The sequence below is a fragment of the Heteronotia binoei genome, chromosome 7 (genome assembly GCF_032191835.1).
Source record: "Heteronotia binoei isolate CCM8104 ecotype False Entrance Well chromosome 7, APGP_CSIRO_Hbin_v1, whole genome shotgun sequence".
Taxonomy (NCBI): domain Eukaryota; kingdom Metazoa; phylum Chordata; class Lepidosauria; order Squamata; family Gekkonidae; genus Heteronotia; species Heteronotia binoei.
In genome coordinates this window covers 275,161-294,639 of record NC_083229.1, presented here as the reverse complement: position 1 = coordinate 294,639, position 19,479 = coordinate 275,161, and the positions used below count along the sequence as shown (strand labels likewise).

General features: G+C 54.4%; 1 protein-coding gene across 1 annotated transcript in view; it reads left to right on the top strand.

Moving 5' to 3' along the window:
- The window catches only part of SCRIB (scribble planar cell polarity protein), a 109,215-nt gene extending 95,815 nt beyond the window's left edge, over positions 1-13,400 (top strand). The window contains exons 40-44 of the mRNA XM_060243026.1: positions 3,891-4,030; positions 4,143-4,180; positions 4,779-4,853; positions 10,890-10,948; positions 11,922-13,400. Of these exons, the coding sequence (XP_060099009.1) occupies positions 3,891-4,030; positions 4,143-4,180; positions 4,779-4,853; positions 10,890-10,948; positions 11,922-12,078 (469 nt within the window). The 3' untranslated portion in view covers positions 12,079-13,400. The remainder of the gene's footprint in view (positions 1-3,890; positions 4,031-4,142; positions 4,181-4,778; positions 4,854-10,889; positions 10,949-11,921) is intronic.
- Positions 13,401-19,479: the final 6,079 nt, after the last annotated feature.

Genomic DNA, 19,479 nt, shown 5'->3' with positions numbered 1-19,479 from the left:
AAAAAATCGCCAATTAAAATTCAGCACCCAGTCCAATAGCTTAGAACAAGTTCTTTCAGATGAGGCTAATTTCGTTTTCCTCCTATCTTCCTAGGCAAAGATATTGATTTTTAACAAATTTGACAGTTTTTCTCCCTTTTAAAATGGCAATCGTTCTTTCTCTATGGTAAAGTTCAGATCCAGAGAGGCCTTTCTTGGTCTTGATCTCAATTCCTTCCTGGCTCAAAGGTCAGATGTCACAGCTTCTGTAATCCTTACAAACTCTGTATTATTGGCCAGCCCCTTTTACTTCCTGGTACAGCTTGCTCTGATCTCGTGTCTAAGTATCGCAGTCTTTGAAATTCATGAAGAAACCGCAGCCACAGGAATTCAAAACAATGTGTCTTTTTCTCAAATATCCTTCAAGGCTATTATTTTTACAACATCCAATTTTCACAGGCTGAGTTCTCTTCCAATTATATCTTAATTCAGTTCAGTCTGTTTAAAGTTCAACAGTTTATGGGAGTGAATACATAACAAAAAGCGATTCTTCTTTACAGACCGCAGACCGTCTCAACAACTCCCTCTTTTGTTTTCAGATTCTGTTACAGCCTTTTACTTTCAAAGTTTCAGAGTTCAAACTTGACAAGGTAATATTCTTTATTCAATTACGCTTTAACTTCATCTGTTTATAATCCACTCAACGTTTAAACAGTATTCAAGGTCTCTTAGAGTGAAGATAAGAATAAAGTACCTTGCAGAAGTTCTTTTTTTTTTTCCAGCACTCCGGCTCTTGTTACCTTGCAATTAAAGTCAGTCCGTCTTTAAGTGTTTGGATTACGACAGGCTTGAGTCAAATTAATGACTTTAAATTCCACTGCAGAGAATGGCTAACGGCCCCTCTATAGGCTGGACTTCAAGAACTGAAGGAGGCAGCTCCCTGTCCCCCCCAGATCGAAATCAACAGCTAAAGGAAATAAACGTCTTGGATTAACCCTTGACTAGGGTTAAGAAGAAGAAGAAGATGATATTGGATTTATATCCCGCCCTCCACTCCGAAGAGTCTCAGAGCGGCTCACAATCTCCTTTACCTTCCTCCCCCACAACGGTCACCCTGTGAGGTGGGTGGGGCTGCAGAGGGCTCTCACAGCAGCTGCCCTTTCAAGGACAACCTCTGCCAGAGCTATGGCTGACACAAGGCCATGCTAGTAGATGCAAGTGGAGGAGTGGGGAATCAAACCCGGTTCTCCCAGATAAGAGTCCGCACACTTAACCACTACACCAAACCAGCTCTCCACACCAAACCAGCTCTCCACACCAAACCAGCTCTCCACACCAAACCAGCTCTTAATGGGCATAGACCCCCCAAGAGGTCTTTAATACCCTGAACAGTGAAAATAAAATCCCCCTTTGCTAGGGAGCTGCAGCCTGTCTTCCAGCCAAACAGGAAGTCCTGATAGACGTATTTTCTATTAATCTATCTCATTGCCTTTAAAAGCCATTTATTCCTGAGACCATCACTTCGTTCTCTGGCAGTGAATTCCACATTTTACTCACTTGTCGTGTAAACAGGTATTTCCTTTTGTCTATTTTTAATCTACAGCCCATCAACTTCATTGGATATCCTTGAGTTCTGGTGTGCTGGGAGAGAGGAATAAAAAATGCTTTCTGTCCACTCTTGTCTACCCTGTGCATAGGTTTATAAATCTCTGTCATACCCCCCCTCCCCTACTTAGTTGTCTCTTTTCTAAGCGGCAAAGTCCCCCAGGTGCTCCGTGCACCTTATTCGTCTCTGTACTTGCCCCACCTCTGTCTTGATAGGGAGTGAAATTCAGAGGCATCACAAATTGTTCTTCCAACTGATCTCCTGATTTCCCAGTTTGGCACTTCCAGTCCTCCTTTCCGGGTCAAATGATCCTGCCGGACTTAATTATCTGCCTCCTCCGGTTTTCTATGAAACAGTCTCAAGGTCTTGTATTCCTCTTTAAATCCTTCTGTTTTATTTTGTAATTATTGTCCTCTTCTGGATGTCTCAATGTTGATCTAAATTTAATTCATAGTGTGTGTTCTTATTTCTGAAATTCTTCCCCCATCTATTTGTTTCTTCCATTCATGATCCTCTCATGATTTGGTTAATAGGTCTTCCATATAATGAAAATAGTTTGAAATAGTTGCTAGTGCTGGTTCCTCGTTCTCTTTCTTGTTTCTTTCTTTCCCTTTTAGGGTTCGGTCCTTTTAAATAAGATTAACTCTTTCCTGCTTAAATTTTCACCTGAAGTCAAGTTCTAATTGCCTTTCATCACATTCTCAGTAGGAAATCTTGCTTGAGCAGCCCCTGAAATACTAACTTGGACCTGCCTCTCTTGTCACCTCAAAGAGCAGAGCTGCTCTTCTTCTTCTTCATCATCATCTTCTCATTCCGCAGGGTCTCTGTTGAGCTGGACTTTGGGGGCAGGGAGGGACGGGTGGTTTTGCCGGCTGCCTGACTCCTGCTGATCCAGGTGTGGGGGGGGGACACACTCTTGTCTGGCTGAAGAGGGGGTGGGTGTGTGAGAGTGTTGGGAGGAGTGCCTTCCTAGGCTGGATGGTGCTTTGAAAGGCTACCGTTGCTCCAGAAGTGAAGAGAGCCCTTTGGGATGGAGGGCTGTCACTGGAGTTTTCAGGGAGCTCCTGCATCAGATGTTGAAGCCAGTGAGACTCCAGGGAGTCCCTGCAGGGCAGAGGCAGTGTTGTATGGGGGATCTCTCTCAACTGGAGCCTCCCCTCCACAACTGGGGCTGAAAGGGGCCAAGACCAGCAGTGGCTGCTCCTGGGTCAAGATGGGTCCAAGGTGGGCTTGATGGCCCGTGTTGGGTTCCCCAGCGTCCTTCTAGAAATGCTGAGGCTCTGGACTCGGCGCTGGGAGACCCCTGGCAGCCCCCGCTGGTCTTTGCCTCACCCGTGCCAAGGAGGGAGGGCAGGTAGCTGCAGGATGCAGCTCAGGGGGGCTTGCTGACTGTGCAGGTGGCCCCCCTTCAGCATGGAGAGGGGAGGGGAGGGGTCTCCTCTCCAGAGTTGCTGCCTTCACTGCTTGGCCTTGGGAGGTGGCAGCTGTGGCCTTTGCAGCAAGCTTCCTTTGGCTCCCTCTCTCAGGGTGGCCTGGGACAGACTGCAGTGCCTCCAGTGTGATCTGTCAGTGCACGTGCCTGCCCCCCCCCCCCCGACCCATCCCCGGCATCTGTTCTAGGCATGCTCCGTCTTCCGGGGCAGAATCCCCTTGGGACTGTTAGCCCGTATGTGACTTCTGGACTCCTTGCATGTAGAAACAGGCACAGGTGTTCCCACCTCCTCTTGCTCCTCTTCTGGTGGTCCGGGCAGCATCTCCCTCTGCTCGCTTGCCTCCGGCCAGCCTCCCTCCCTCCCTCCCTCGGCATCTGCAGCGTCTTCCTCCTCTCCTCTTTTGGCTGCTCCACCCTCGAAGCGGGGGTCCAACAGGACCAGGAGGAGTTGGCCAGGAGGCTGGACCTGCAGACCAGTCAAGGGACATAGAGCTCCCACCCTCCTCCCCCTTGTGCAGAGCAGGGGGTCCTGAGCTGAGCAGCTGGCAGGAGCCCAAATCCTTTCTCTTCTCCCCCCCCCCCAGATCCACCCAGCTAAGCCAAGAATAGAGTCTCAGGGTCTCCCAATAGGTGGGGGGGGGGCTGTCTGGTTTGTGCTTGGGTTGCTGAAGCATCTCAGGCCCCCAGTGTGTGTGGCCGTGCTATGTGGCCCCTGACAGTCGAGGGGGGGGAGCACTAGGTGGTCTGGGATCCTCATGACTCAGTGGCCTGAGGGGGGTTCTGCCAGCCCAGAGCAAGTGGCTGCTGCAGGGCCCTGCCAGATCTCTCCCCCCTCCCCGCTCATGGCTGCTTCTCCTCCTCTTCCTGGGACAGGATGAAGTCTCTGGAGCAAGATGCTCTCAAGGCCCAGATGGTGATTGCCAGATCCAAGGAGGGCAAGAAGCGCAGCACGCTGGAGCAGCTGGCCGAGTCCCCCTCGCCTGCCCCCACTCCCTCGCCAACCCCCCTGGATGGTATTTCTTCTGTAGCCTCTCCTGCCAAGGCGGGGGGTAGGGGTGGGGGGGTGAAGAGGGCAGAGGGGCTGGGGGCGATGCTCATTAACGGGGTGACCCCTTTCTCTTACAGACTGCAGCTCCCGGAGCATCGCTTCGCAAGGCAGGCTGGTAGGAGGCGTGTCCCTGGCTCAGGGGGTTGGGGTGTCACTTCCCAAAGCCCCCTGGGGCCCAGCCAGTGGGGGAGGCTGTTTTGCCCAGCAGCTGGTGCTGAGGGGCCGTCCAGCGGCATTCCTCCCCACACAGCCTGCAGTTGTAGCACCTGGGAAGGGCTGGGGCTCTTTGGTGCAAGCCCACTTGGGAGTCTTCTCTCGGAGGAATCCTTGCCTTGCAGGGGTGATGAGCACTTCTCCTCCACCCCACTTGCTGCATGCGCACTGGCCCTTGGCTGTCTGGCAAAGGAGGAGCAGGGGGGTGGGGGGAGGGCTTGGTGCTGCCATCAGCCCCTCCCTGCTGGGGGAGAGCATCAGTCAGTCGGAAGGAGCCTGGTTTCCTCTCTGCCCCACTTGAACAACCCTTCTCTCTGCCTGCTGGGGCTCTCCAGAAGGGTCTGGTTCTTTCCTCTCTGCCCCCTCCCCTGCTGGAGAAGAGTCTGGTGGGCCTCTCTTGCCTTGCCTTGCCTGAGCACTCTCTGTTCATCTCCTCTTTCTGTCCTTCTCTCTCTCTCTCTGTCTGTCTCCTGCCTCCCTTTCTGTGCTGACCCTTCCAGTCTATGCCTGAAAAGAAGTTTGTCTACAGGGAATTTGCTGCCATTCCTTCTTCCAAACCTGTTTATGAGATCCAGGTACAAGCAGCAGGTGGGCGGGGCGGGGGTGGAGTCCTTGTCCAGGACAGGGAGGAGAGGAGGAGGAGGCCACCCTGAGGAATGCCATGGATGGGTCCTGGTGAGACTGAGTGGGTGAAGTCCTGGCTGGCCGCCTCTGGAGGCACATTCATGGGCCTCAGGACCCAGCTGGATCTGGCCTGGGCACTGGGTGGAGAAGGGAGGGGCTGGCCAGGCAGGCCGGGTCTTCTTGGCCACCTTGGCACCCAACTCACAGTCCCCTGGTTGCAAAGGCTGGCACACTCCAGACATTAAAAGAGAGGTGAGAGAGGGCCAGACAAAAGAAGCCTTTGCCCGCTGGCTGGCCTGAGGTGTGACTCTCCGGGGCGGGGAGTTCCAGCGCTTGGGTACCCTCTCCTCAGAAGCCGAAGGGGCAGCCCAAGCAGGACCCTGGAGAGGAACCCAGTGGTCAGGGAGGGTCTCGCGAAGCAGGCACTCTTTCAAACCAGAGAGGACAATCCCAGCACCTCCCCAACGCAGCTTGGAAGCCCATAGAGCAGGGGTGTCAAATGCATTCGTTATGAGGGATGGATCTGACATAAAGGAGACCACGTTGGGCCAGCCAGGCCAGGTAGTGGAGACACAAACTTTATAAAAGACACAAACACAATTAAATATAGCAGGAGTCCAGTGGCACCTTTAAGACCAACCAGGTTTTATTTAGAACGTAAGCTTTCGTGTGCTCTCTAAGCACACTTCATCAGACAAGGTACCTGATCCCAACTGGACTCCTGCTTTGTTCAACTGCTTCAGACCAGCACAGCTGCCCACTTGGATCTGTCTACAGTTAAATATATTATAGAACCACAGAATGATCGAGTTGGAAGGGACCTCCAGGGTCATCTAGTCCGACCTCCTACACAATGCAGGAAATTCACAAATACCTCCCCCCCCAGGCCCATGAGCCCTGCTTTTTTACTTTAAATACAAATTTGCTTAAAACATTAATACTCTTACAGTATTTCGTTGATGATGCCCCTATGCTGCCTAGAGCAGGGAATCTACAAAACTAACTGGAGTGTTTGTCTAGAGTCTTCCTCAGAAAAACAGCTCCAGCTCCTATGAGGCAGTGCAATAACAGAGAGAGCAATGTATAGTGGTCAGCCTATTATTTGGAAGGCTGAGGTGTATAAAAGGAAATGAGCAGGGTGAACTTGGTCTGGACAAACACTCCCAGCCTAACCCCCCTCTATGGCTTGCTTCACACACAGAGAGAGACACTTGGTAGGGGAAGGGGAAAGGGGGGAGGAGGCAGACCCAGTTGCACCCAAAACTGTAGCCCAAGAAACGGTATAGGGGCGGGGGGGGAGAGACAAGGCACATAAAAGCTCATACCTGGAAAGAAACGTCATTGGTCTTTAGGTGCCACTGGACTCAAAACTGAGCTTTGCACACAGAGAGATGGGCGGGGCAGGGCAGAGGCAGGTGGGGGGAGAGGAAGCAGAGTAAAAACTTGTTCTTGCTGCAGTGCAGGGAGCAAGGTGAGAGCATGGCTGGGCAGTTGCTTTCTGGGCCTCGGCCCTTCCAAGCCTCCTAGTCACGCAGAACAACATCAGGCCCTGCACCCCATGCCCTCCCATTGCCCCGTTTCATCTTGCCACCGCCCAGAGACCTTGGCGAGGTGGGCAGCAGGGGCCGGGAAGCGTGAGTGGTGGAGCTGTGCCTGGCGAGCCCCCTCACGGAGGGGCATGCAAGTGGCTGCTTCTGCCCGCCAGTCCCTGCTGCCACCCACCCTAAGATCCTTTCTTTAAAAACTTCAATATTTTTCTATAAATATATATAGTTTGCTCCCACTTCTCAGGGATGGCAGCCTGCAGGTGGGTGCAGAGGTCAGTCCCCCTAGCCTGGAGAAATGACCCAGCCGAGCCGCAAGGGCACAGCACAAAGGAATACCCACCACTGGGAAAAGGCCAGTGGGGGCGGGGGGGCGGTCACATGAAGCTGCTGGTTGCAGGAGGCAGCCTCCATTTCAGGAGCTGAAGGAGCCGCAGACAGCACAGGCGACCCCAATGTGTGTGTGGGGGGGAGTGCGGGTTTTTGTTTATTTATTTATTTATATTTAGACTTATATCCCGCCCTTCCCACCGAAGTGGCTCAGGGCGGCTTACAACATAATAAACTTACATAAATTTAGCATAAAAAACATTTACATAAGAAGATTAAAACAATAAATTAATAAGACATAAAAACATAAAAACCAGCGGTCTATTAAATGCATTTTAGTTCCATCTAAAAATTTCTCAGTGTCAGTTAGTTGTTGTAGGCCTGCCGGAAGAGGGCTGTCTTACAGGCCCTGCGGAACTGCCCTAGGTCCCGCAGGGCCCTCACCTCTTCCGGCAGCTGGTTCCACCAGTAAGGCGCCGTTACCGAGAAGGCCCGATCCCTGGTGGATTTCAGACGGGCCTCCTCTGGCCCGGGGATTACTAACAGGTTTTGTGAACCCGATCGTAGTACTCTCTGGGGAACGTGTGGGGAGAGACGGTCCCTAAGGTAGGCAGGTCCTAGGCCATATAGGGCTTTAAAGGTAATGACCAACACCTTGTACCGGACTCAGAATGTTATTGGCAGCCAGTGCAGATCCCGAAGCCCCGACCGAATGTGCTCCCATCTTGGGAGCCCTAATAGCAGCCGAGCAGCAGCATTCTGCACTAACTGCAGTTTCCGGGTCCGGCACAAGGGTAGCCCCATGTAGAGGGCATTACAGTAGTCCAACCTCGAGGTGACCGTGGCATGAATCACCGTTGCTAGGTCGTCGCGTTCCAGGAAAGGGGCCAATTGCCTCACCCGCCTAAGATGAAAGAATGCGGACTTGGCAGTGGCTGCTATCTGAGCCTCCATTGTCAGTGAAGGCTCCAATAGTACCCCCAAGCTTTTGACCCTGTGCGCCGCTATCAACGGCGCACCGTCAAAAGCTGGCAGGGGGATTTCCCTTCCCGGGCCACAACGACCCAAGCAAAGGACCTCTGTCTTCGCCGGATTCAGCTTCAGCCCGCTCAGCCTAAGCAACCTAGCCACTGCCTGTAACGCCCGGTCCAGATTTTCTGGGGCGCAGGCACGCCGGCCGTCCATAAGTAGATAGAGCTGGGTGTCGTCAGCATACTGATGACAGCCCAGCCCATACCTTCGGGCAATCTGGGCAAGGGGGCGCATATAGATGTTAAATAACATCAGGGAAAGTACCGCCCCTTGAGGCACTCCGCAATCAAGCGTGTGTCTCTGGGACAGTTCGTCCCCAATCACAACCCTTTGTCCCCGACCGTCAAGGAAAGAGGAAAGCCATTGCAAGGCCAGCCCCTGAATCCCCGCGTCGGCAAGGCGGCAAGCCAGGAGCCGATGGTCGACCGTATCAAACGCTGCCGATAGGTCTAACAATATCAGCATTGCCGAGCCGCCTTGATCCAGATGCCGCTGAAGGTCATCCACCAGGGCGACCAGCGCTGTCTCCGTCCCATGGCCCGGGCGGAAGCCAGACTGGCAGGGGTCAAGGACAGAAGCATCCTCCAGGAAGCTCTGTAGCTGCAACGCCACTGCCCTCTCAATAAGTTTGCCCAAAAAGGGCAAATTCGAGACCGGCCAATAGTGTGCCAATTCGGCCGGATCTAACGTTTTTTTCAAGAGGGGGCGGACCACCGCCTCTTTAAGCGCTGATGGAAAATGCCCCTCCAATAGGGATCTATTTATGATATCCCGTATAGGATATCTCAGCTCCCTCTGGCAGGTCTTAATAAGCCAGGAGGGGCACGGGTCCAATTTACAAGTTGTTGGGCGTGCAGATAGGAGGATCCTGTCAACTTCTTCCAGGCTGAGAGCACTGAAGCCGTCCAGAACACGATCCGAAGACAGGCACGGAGCCTCAGGTTCGCTAACTGTATCTAATATGGCAGGGAAGTCGGAACGGAGCAATGCGATTTTATCCGCAAAGAAATTCGCAAAAGCCTCACAGCCAATTTCCAATTCGTTAGAGTTTAGTCTGCCCTGTGGCAGTGTTGTAAGAGTCCGAATTATGTTGAACAGTTGTGCCGGGCGCGAAGTTGCAGACACAATCTCCGCCGCAAAGTATGTTTTCTTTGCGGCCTTGACTGCCATCTCATAGGACTTCATAAACTCTCTATAAGATGTTCGAGTCGCTTCGTCTCGAGTACGCCGCCATTGCCTCTCTAGTCGTCTGAGTCCCCGTTTCAAACGCCGCAACTCCTGGTTATACCAAGGTGTCGGCTTTGAACGAGGGCGCAGAGGGCGCCTAGGTGCGATCTCATCGATGGCCCCGGAGAGCCTATCATTCCAAGACTCCACCAGGTCATCAAGGGAATCGCCAGGGGGCCAGGGATCCCGCAGAGCCGTCAGGAACCGTTCTGGGTCCATCAGGCTCCGCGGGCGAGCTAGAATGAGCTCGCCGCCCAAACGGGCTTGGGGTGGGACGTCCACACGAGCCTTGAGGGCGTAGTGATCCGACCATGGCACTGCTATGGAAGCAAGATCGTTCACTAGAACTCCCGCTGCGAAGACCAAGTCTAACATGTGCCCCGCCTGGTGAGTGGGCGTCGTGACTACTTGGGAGAGTCCTAGTGTCGCCATGGAAGACACTAGGTCCATCGCCTGATTGGAGGTCACGTCATCGGCATGAACATTGAAGTCACCCAGGATCAGAAGCCTCGGGTGCTCCAATGCCCATCCTGCTGCGGCCTCCATCAGGGATAGTAAGGCGCTGGCTGGTGCGTTAGGCGGTCGGTACACCAGCCAGATCGCCAACCCCTTCCCAACGTCCCACGCCAGACCGGCACATTCAATGCCCTTGATCTCCGGGGCTGGGAGGGCCCGGAAGGAGTAAGCCTCTCGTATGAATAGAGCCACCCCTCCCCCCCGCCCGCTAGTCCGAGACTGGTCTCTCTGTAGGACGGATTGAGGGCCTTGGTCTGCTCGTTGCAGTAATCTAATCGCACAGCCACCCCCACCCACCCCCCTGCCTGTTGTGAAAGGGCTTCAGTTGCTTCACCAACCCAAACAGTTCAGAGGTGATCTTGGCTGCTGCGCCATCCCCCCTCCCCTGCCCCGTTATCTCACAGGATGCCCCGGTCCAGAGGCACCCCCCAGGTGCAGCCCCGCCCCTCGAGGGGGAGTGCAAGCCCACCAGGAAGGAGAGAGACTCCCCCTCCCTTGGTCATGGGACTGGAGCTCCTGGGGGGGAGGGGCTCGCTCCCTTCCAACACAGCCTGTATTCTGTGGAGGGAAAATGTCTGGGCACTTTTGCATGGTCGAGAGCGGCTAAGTGGGGAAAACCGCTGGCAGGCCGCCTCCTCCTTCAAGGGCAGGGTGCCGGGCGTGGCCCAGGCTGTGTCTCTGCTTGGTCTGCAGGAGGGCAACCCCTGGCAGTGCCTCCAGTTTTAAAAGATTCTGGCAGAAGTGAGACCCCCCCCCCCCGGGTTTTGGGCACTCAGACTAGGCATGGGTCACCCAGCAGCAGCAGCAGTGTTCCTTGAGCCCCCCTTCTGTGCTGCGTCTGCCTCTTGGGTTGCGGGCTCTTTGTGTTTGTGGTGGGCCTGGGGGAGGGGGCTGGACTGGGATTCTTGTCCTCTGGGCAGCTCCCTCGGGAACCTTTCCCAGCCAGGCCAAATGTGTCGGGCAGGGGGAGATCGCTTTTGGGCAGGAGCCTTTCCCCACTGTATGTGGGCCTGGCTGTTCTGACCCTTTCCTCTAGGCCAGGGAAAGGGGGGAGGGTCTGGGCGTTGGAGAGAGACGGTGGCCTCTGCAGGCCCCGAGCTGCTTGTGTGTGCTGCTGAGGCTGCTGGGGGCGGGCTTCATTTCAGCAGCTCTCTGCGTTCCTCCCAGGGCCTCCTGTGGGCCCTCCCTGTTGCTGCTGCTGCTCCTGCTCCGTGTGCAGGCTTTGCTGCAAGGGCTGCTGGAGTCAGGAAATGCAGGGCTGGCTGGGACCCCAGGGAAAGGCAGGAAGGAGGCCCCAGGGTGGCCGGGTCTTAATGGCAGGTCTCTTGTTCTTCCCAGACTCCTCCCGATGGTGGCAGCACCTGCAGACTCCTCCAGGATGGCAGCAGCTCAGGTGAGTGGCGAGCCTGGTGCTCACTCCTCTCAGGGGCCGCCTGCCTCGGTCAGGGGACCCACCTCCCTCCCCTCCCCTCTGGAGCCCCCCCCCCCGCTCTCTTCCTTTCTGCACCTTGGGACGAGGGCTTGGTGGGGCTGTTGTTGAGGGCACTGTGCGTGTGATGCCCCCACCCCCAGTCCAGCAGGCCTCCTCGCCCAGGGCTGCTTTGAGCACGCCCCCCCCCCCACTGCTGCCAGCCTGTGAAGAAAGCTGGATAACCTTCCCTGGAGGGCCCTGCAGGCAGCCGCGGGGGATCTCTTGCCTCAGGGCAGGCCGGGAGCCGAGACTTCCGCCAAGCAAGGTGTGCAATCCAAAGGCCTTCCCATGGGAAGATCAGCTCGGGCTGCTGCTGCTGCTGCTGGTCACAGAGTCCTTCCCCAAGGGATTGTTTGAGGACGGTCCTTTCCGGTGAAGCCTGTGATTGCTGGGAAGGGTGGGTGATTTTGACAGACCCCAGGTTTCTGGGACCTTCCAGGTATGACGGGGACTCCAGACCTCCTCCCTCACAGGGTGCTGCTTCTCCCTCTCCCCCCCTCTCCTGCTCAGTCTCTGCAGCTGCTTCAAAATGGCAGTGCAGGAGAGAGCAGCTTTTTGCTGGTGCTTTTCTTAGCCCTGCTCTCCTGCCCTTGAGCTTGGGCCGTTGTTGTTTTTGACTGGGCCTTCTTGGGGCGCCAGGCGGCAGCAGCTGTCTCCCCCCTCCCCTCCTCAAGGCAGCAGGGCTCCCGGGCCACAGCACCAGGCCACTCCTGGGCTCCTCTCCGGCCTCCTGCATGAGAAGGCAGGCAGTGCAGCCTCAAGGCGGCACCCATGGCCACAGCAGCAGCTCCAGGCTTGGAACTGAGTGCCTGCAGAGGCCACCTCTGTGTGCCTGAGGTGCCCTGCAGAGGAGGTTGCCTTCCTCTGCCTTAGGTCTCTCTCCCTCCCTCTCCAGTGAGCCAAGAGCAAGACGGGCGGGCAGAGGACCAGGAGGGGTTAGCGCCGCCCGCCCCCTCGATCCCCAGCGTGTCCCCTCGGGAGGAGCTGGGCCTTTTCAGCAGCAAGCGCAATATCCGGCATGCTCAGCACAGCCTGGAGACGGCTGTTCCAACATAAAGGTCCTGCCCCCCTCTGGGCCAATGGCAGAAGCAAGCGAGAGCGCCAGCTCTGCGGACCGCCTGGACTGGCACCAGCTGCTGCCTCCTCGGTGACACTGGACAGAACTGAGCTTTCCGAAGGCTCAGCAACCTTCTTTCAGGCTGTGAATCTTCCTCCTCTTCCCACAATGCACTGGGGCAGGTTCCGAGCAAACCTGGACTAGCGGCACTGGAGGAGGAAGCTGTGGTGTGCGGTGTGTGTTCACTGTGGTGTGGGAGCGTGCGTGCATGGCGGACAGCAAGCTGCAGCTGCTTCGTGATGACTGGCATGGGCCCTGTCCTGAGCCCCAGCGGGTATTTGCCAAACGGTCAGGGCTCCATTCACACCCTGGGCAGGGAAGGTGGGGCAAAGGAGGGAGAGAAGGCGCCTTCCTGGCTTCTGCCATCACCCTCCTCTTCCGTGGAGGACTGGCGTGATACAAGCACAGGATGGGATCTCTTTTACAGTGGTGTGCGTGCATGTGTATGTGTGTGTGCGTGTGTGTGTGTGTGAAGCGGCAATGGCACATCAGGCCCACTGACACACCCGATGAGGCGGCCAGTTGTGATGCCTGCCCAGCAGTAGCAGAGCTAGAGGAGTGGGGTGCAAAGTTTAGGGGCAGACTAGTTGGTTTAGAGTGTGGTGATGCAGGTAGAAGGGAGGGGGCCAGGGTTTGGAGTGGAGTAGTGCAGGATAGGGCGGTGGGTCGGGGGTGGCTCAGCAAGCAAGCACCAGAGAGGACTTGAGGGCCCCCCCTGCTGGAGCCCTGCCCTCGGCCAGCTTCATTCACCTGCGCTGGGGAAAGTTGGGGCATTTGGGGGGACACTGAAGGGCGACCGGCAGCTGTGGGCACCAGTGAGGGGAATGGAGGGGCTGGCTTGGGCCCCCGTGGTCATGCCTGGTCTGCGCACTTCCTGGGCAGCCTCTTGCCAGCTGCTGAAAGCCAGAGCGGGGACTCTCATCATGCCAAAATCCGTGGGCCATGTGATCAGAGCGTGTGAGCTCAGTCCGAGGAGGAGGGGGGAGGGTTCCTCGATGCCTCCATGGTGGCTGCTTCTACATCAACAGTTAGAGCTTTTTGATTTTAATCTAATTTTAGCCTTTGCTTTTAATGAGCAATTTTGGGGGCGATCAGGAAGGGTTTCTTTGACTAACTTATGACTTCTCTAGGTGCTGGGCTGTGGCATATCTGTTCTCTCCCGGGACACTTCAAGGGAGATAAGACTGTAACTAGTGACATTTGTACAACCAAAGAAATCTATTTTGTGGTTCCAGGACAATAAAGTTTACTTTACATTTTAGAGAGGCTGCCACCTCTTCCTTCCTTCCTTCCCTCACTGCCTCGGGGGCCTGCAGGCCTGCTCTTCGTAGGCACTTCTGCCCAGAAACCACGTTGACAAAGACCTGATCCAGGCACCTCAGCAAAGGGTGGAAGGGCTGCTTGGTAACAACCAGTCCAGTTTCCAGACAAGGTTCAAGGGCAGCCCCCCTCGCCCCCTTCTGAGGCAGAGAATTCTTTAAGCAGCCCCTGGGCAGGGTGGGGGTGAATCCCCTCCCTGGATTAGGCCTTCCACTCCTCTGCCCAGCCAGATGCTCTTTATTTTATTTATTTATTTATATTAAGATTTATACCCCGCCCTTCTCACCTAGGTGTCTCAGGGCGGCTTACAACACAATAATTAAAACAATTTCAGTTTAAACAATTAAAATACCATTAAACCATAATTTAGTAAAAACAAGATAGAGTAAAAACCGGCGGCCTATAGATACATTTTTTCATCCAGGATATTTTGCATTGTCAGTTAATATCATAGGCCTGCCGGAAGAGGACTGTCTTACAGGCCCTGCGGAATTGCCCTAGATCCCGCAGGGCCCGCACCTCTTCCGGCAGCTGGTTCCACCAATAAGGTGCCGTTATTGAGTAGGCCCGATCCCTGGTGGATTTTAGGCGGGCCTCCTTTGGCCCGGGGACTACCAACAGGTTTTGTGAACCTGAACGTAGTACTCTCTGGGGAACGTGTGGGAAGAGACGGTCCCTAAGGTAGGCAGGTCCTAGGCCATATAGGGCTTTAAAGGTCATAACCAACACCTTGTACCGGACTCGGAATATTACTGGCAGCCAGTGCAGACCCTGGAGCCCCGGTCGAATGTGCTCCCATCTTGGGAGCCCTAATAACAGCCGGGCAGCAGCGTTCTGCACCAACTGCAGTTTCCGGGTTCGGCACAGGGGTAGCCCCATGTAGAGGGCATTACAGTAGTCCAGCCTCGAGGTGACCGTAGCATGAATCACTGTTGCCAGGTCGTCACGTTCCAGGAAGGGGGCCAACTGCCTCGCCCGCCTAAGATGAAAAAAAGCGGACTTGGCAGTGGCTGCTATCTGAGCCTCCATCGTCAATGAAGGCTCCAACAGCACCCCCAGGCTCTTAACCCTGCCCGACGCTGTTAATGGAGCGCCGTCAAAAACTGGCAGGGGGAGTTCCCTTCCCGGGCCGCAGCGACCTAAGCAAAGGACCTCTGTCTTCGCCGGGTTCAGCTTCAGCCCACTCAGCCTAAGCCACCTAGCCACTGCCTGTAACGCCCGGTCCAGATTTTCTGGGGCGCAGGCGGGCCGGCCGTCCATAAGCAGATAGAGCTGGGTGTCATCAGCATACTGATGGCAACCCAGCCCATACCCTCGGGCCATCTGGGCAAGGGGGCGCATATAGATGTTAAATAACATCGGGGAAAGCACCGCCCCTTGAGGCACCCCGCACTCAAGCGTGTGTCTCCGGGACAGTTCCTCCCCAATCGCCACCCTTTGTCCCCGACCGTCAAGGAAAGAGGAAAGCCATTGCAAGGCCAACCCCTGAATCCCTGCGTCGGCAAGGCGGCACGCCAGGAGCCGATGGTCGACCATATCGAACGCTGCCGATAGGTCCAACAACATCAGCACCGCCGAGCCGCCTTGATCCAGATGTCGCCGAAGGTCATCCACCAGGGCGACCAGCACCGCCTCCGTCCCGTGGCCCGGGCGAAAACCAGACTGGTAGGGGTCGAGGACAGAAGCATCATCCAGGAAGCTCTGTAGCTGCAACGCCGCTGCCCTCTCTATAAGTTTGCCCAAAAAGGGCAAATTCGATACCGGCCGGTAGTGTGCCAATTCGGTCGGATCTAACGTTGTTTTCTTCAGGAGGGGACGGACCACCGCCTCTTTGAGCGCCGATGGAAAATGTCCCTCCAATAGGGATCTATTTATGATATCCCGTATAGGATATCTTAGCTCCCTCTGGCAGGTCTTAATAAGCCAGGAGGGGCATGGGTCCAATTTACAAGTTGTTGGGCGTGCAGATAGGAGGATCCTGTCAACTTCTTCCAGGCTGAGCGCGCCGAAACCGTCCAGGACACACTCCGAAGACAGGCACGGAGCCTCAGGTTCGCTAACTGTATCTAATGTGGCAGGGAAGTCGGAACGGAGCGATGCGATTTTATCCGCAAAAAAATTCGCAAAAGCCTCACAGCCAATTTCCAATTCATTAAAATTTGGTCTGCCCTGTGGCAGCGTTGTAAGAGTCCGAATTGTATTGAACAGTTGTGCCGGGCGCGAAATTGCGGACGCAATCTCTGCCGCAAAGTAAGTTTTCTTTGCGGCCTTGACTGCCACCTCATAGGACTTCATAACCTCTCTATAAGATGTTCGAGTCGCTTCATCTCGGGTACGCCGCCATTGCCTCTCTAGTCGTCTGAGTCCTCGTTTCAACTGCCGCAACCCCTGGTTATACCAGGGTGTCGGCCTTGAACGAGGGCGCAGAGGACGCCTAGGCGCGATCTCATCGATGGCCCCGGTGAGCCTATTATTCCAAGACTCCACCAGGTCATCGAGGGAATCGCCAGGGGGCCAGGGATCCCGCAGGGCCGTCAGGAACCGTTCCGGGTCCATCAGGCTCCGCGGGCGAGCTAAAATAAGCTCGCCGCCCAAACGGGGTTGGGGTGGGACGTCCACACGAGCCTTGAGGGCATAGTGATCCGACCATGGCACTGCTATAGAAGCAAGATCGTTCACTAAAACTCCTGACACGAAGATCAAGTCTAACATGTGACCGGCCTGGTGAGTGGGTGTCGTAACTATTTGGGAGAGTCCTAGTGTCGCCATGGAAGACACTAGGTCCATCGCCTGATTGGAGGTCACGTCATCGGCAATGAACATTGAAGTCACCCAGGATCAGAAGCCTCGGGTGCTCCAATGCCCATCCTGCTGCGGCCTCCATCAGTGATAGTAAGGCGCTGGCCGGTGCGTTAGGCGGTCGGTACACCAGCCAGATCGCCAACCCCTCCCCAACATCCCACGCCAGGCCGGCACACTCAATGCCCTTGATCTCCGGAGCCGGGAGGGCCCGGAAGGAGTAAGCCTCTCGAATGAACAGGGCCACCCCTCCCCCCCGCCCGCTAGTCCGCGACTGGTGAAAGACCGAGTATCCCGGGGGCGCCATCTGGGAGAGAGCTACGGTCTCTCCATCGCGAACCCAGGTCTCGGTCACGCATGCCAGGTCCATATCCTGCTCAAGCAGGAATTCCCGGAGGATGGAGGTCTTATTATTAATGGACCTGGCATTACATAACACCAGTGACGGAGGCGAGTAATTTCGCCTTGCCCCGCTACCTGTCACCATCGGGATGGGACACAGGCTGGAAGGTGGTCGAGCTGGAAGGTGGTCGAGCACTCAGGTGCTCTCCAGAGACCTGAGCAGGGTGCAGCCAATGCCTCCCTTGTCCCAGCCTCTAAACAGCCTTCCGTCTGCACCTGGAGGTCCTTGTTGGTTCTCTGCTTAAAACTTTTATACCCCACGGAGGGTTCCCAAAGCAGCTGACAAAACCCTCCTAAGAACAACAGATTGTCGGCTCTGTCTGTTGAGTCAGAGATGGGTGGGGACTTGAACCTTTAATTTGCAAGGCTTATCCTTGCCAGAGACAGAAGTGGTTCGGCTGCATTAGAGGAAGGTGCTTAGAGCTGGGACAGAGCTGCTGGTGAGTGTTGATTTGCTTTTCTAAAACTGCTGGGGAGCATTACCTAGGGTTGCTGTGGGGGGGGGGGGGACTGTGTGAAGGCTTAGTGCCTGCTGGAGAGGGGTTTCTGATTGCTTTTGTGTGTCTTTTGTGTAGCTGCTGCTGAGTGAGGAGAGCTTGTTTGCCTGGGGGTAGTTGCTGGCCTCACCCTTCTGATTGCTTTTGTGTGTGGCTCTGGCTGTTGAGTCAGAGGTGGGGGGGGGGAGCTTGAGCCTTTAATTTGCAAGGCTCATCCTTGCCAGAGGCGCAAGCCAAAAGGCAAGAGCCAAAGGGCTCTTGCCTGGGGTTCTGTAGAAAGGTGGGTAGTTACTCACAAGTAGTTTTAAGTGGCAGTTGGTATTGGAATTTATAGGGAAGTCAAGATAAAGAGAATTTTGAAATGGATTGCAGTAGCATGGCTAGTGAGGGAGCAGAGGAAGTGACGTGTAAAGATTGTGGGATATTTGTATTTCTACCTGAGAGTAGCAGCAATTACACTTGCAGCAAGTGTAAGTTAGTGGCCCTGCTGGAGGAGAAGATACAGGGACTGGAGGCATGATTGTCCACACTGCAGTGTACAAAGGAAGATGAGGATTTTCTTGACAGAACACGAGACTCTCTTGAAAGACAAGAGGGAGAGTAAGTGGTATCTCAGCAAGAGAACCTAACAGAGGAGGCGGGTTCATGGAAAAATGTAACCCAAAGGAGCAAGAAAATCAGGAGATGTTCTGAGTCCCTGCTGCTCAGCAGTAGGTTCCAGGATCTCCCCACTGATTCTGAACCACTGGAACAAGGGCTACTTCCCCAACCTCAGCGAAGCTTGAACAAAGTTTCTCAGGATCCTGTTGATAAGAAGCCTGGAGCTTCTGCTCCCCAGTATAGGAGGAGGAAGATGGTGGTGATTGGAGACTTTGCTCAGAGGGGTGGAGCCCGAAGTGTCCCAACCGGACTTGTCATCCCAAGAGGTCTGCTACCTGCCAGGTGCACGCATCCAGCACGTGACAGAAAGGATTAGAAGACCTATCAAGCCCACGGATTACTATCCTTTCGTGCTGATCCACGTGGGAACGAATGATACTGCCTGTCATAGCCCTGAATGTATTAGAAAGGACTATGTGGCTCTGGGTCAGAAGGTGAAGGAGCTGGGCGCACAGGCTGTGTTCTCATCAGTGCTTCCTGTTGAAGGCCATGGCTTAGGACGAAAGAAAGAATACTTCAAATAAATGACTAGCTACGTCGATGGTGTCATCAGAAAAGATTCAGATTTCTGGACCATGGTTTGCACCTTACGGCGGTAGGAAAAAGGGTGTTTGGTAACAGCTTTGCTAGTCTAATGAGGGATTTAAACTAAATTGTATGGGGGAGTGAGACAGTAATTCAAAGCCTTGTATGAAGTGGCGGATAAGAATACTAAAGATTTGCAGAGAGTGGCGTATATGCTAGGTAATGTTAACTTGCAGGTATGTCTGGAAACTAAACCCTCAGGATGCATAAAACATGGATTCTGATGTCTCTACACTAATGCACAGAGTATGGGAAACGAACAGGAGGAACTGGAAGTCCTAATACAGGAAGGAGACTATGACATAGTAGACCTTACTGAAACTTGGTGGGATGACACAACTGGAATATTAGGATTCAGGGGTACAACTTATTTAAAAGGGATGGCAGCTCAGTGGTAGAGCGTCTGCTTGGTAAGCAGAAGGTCCCAGGTTCAATCCCCGGCATCTCCAACTAAAAGGGTCCAGGCAAATAGGTCTGAAAAACCTCAGCTTGAGACCCTGGAGAGCCGCTGCCAGTCTGAGTAGACAATACTGACTTTGATGGACTGAGGGTCTGATTCAGTGTAAGGCAGCTTCATATGTTCATATGACCAGGCAAATGAGAAAGGGCAGAGGCGTAGCAGTATATGTGAAGGAGGTATATACTTGTGAGGAAATATGTGAATCGGAGCATGGCAGTTCAGTTGAGAGTCTCTGGGTAATAATAAAAGGAGTAAGAAATAACAGTGGTATTATTGTGGGGGTCTGCTATAGACCACCAAGTCAGGCAGAGGACTTGGATGAGATACTTCTACAACAGATTGCAAAGTTCTCCAAGAGAAGGGATACAGTGATCATGGGAGATAAAGTCAAATAGATTCCTGACTTGTCTTGCTGACAACTTCCTTTTCCAGAAAATGAAGAAGGAAACAAGGGGATCTGCTATCTTGCATTTGGTTCTCACCAAGGAAGAATTGATTGAAGAAGTGGAAATAGTGGGCACACTGGGCAGTAGTGACCATGTGATTTTGGAATTTACAGTCTTAGGAAGGGAAAAGCTATACATAGTCAGACTTATAGGTTGAACTTCAGAAAGGCA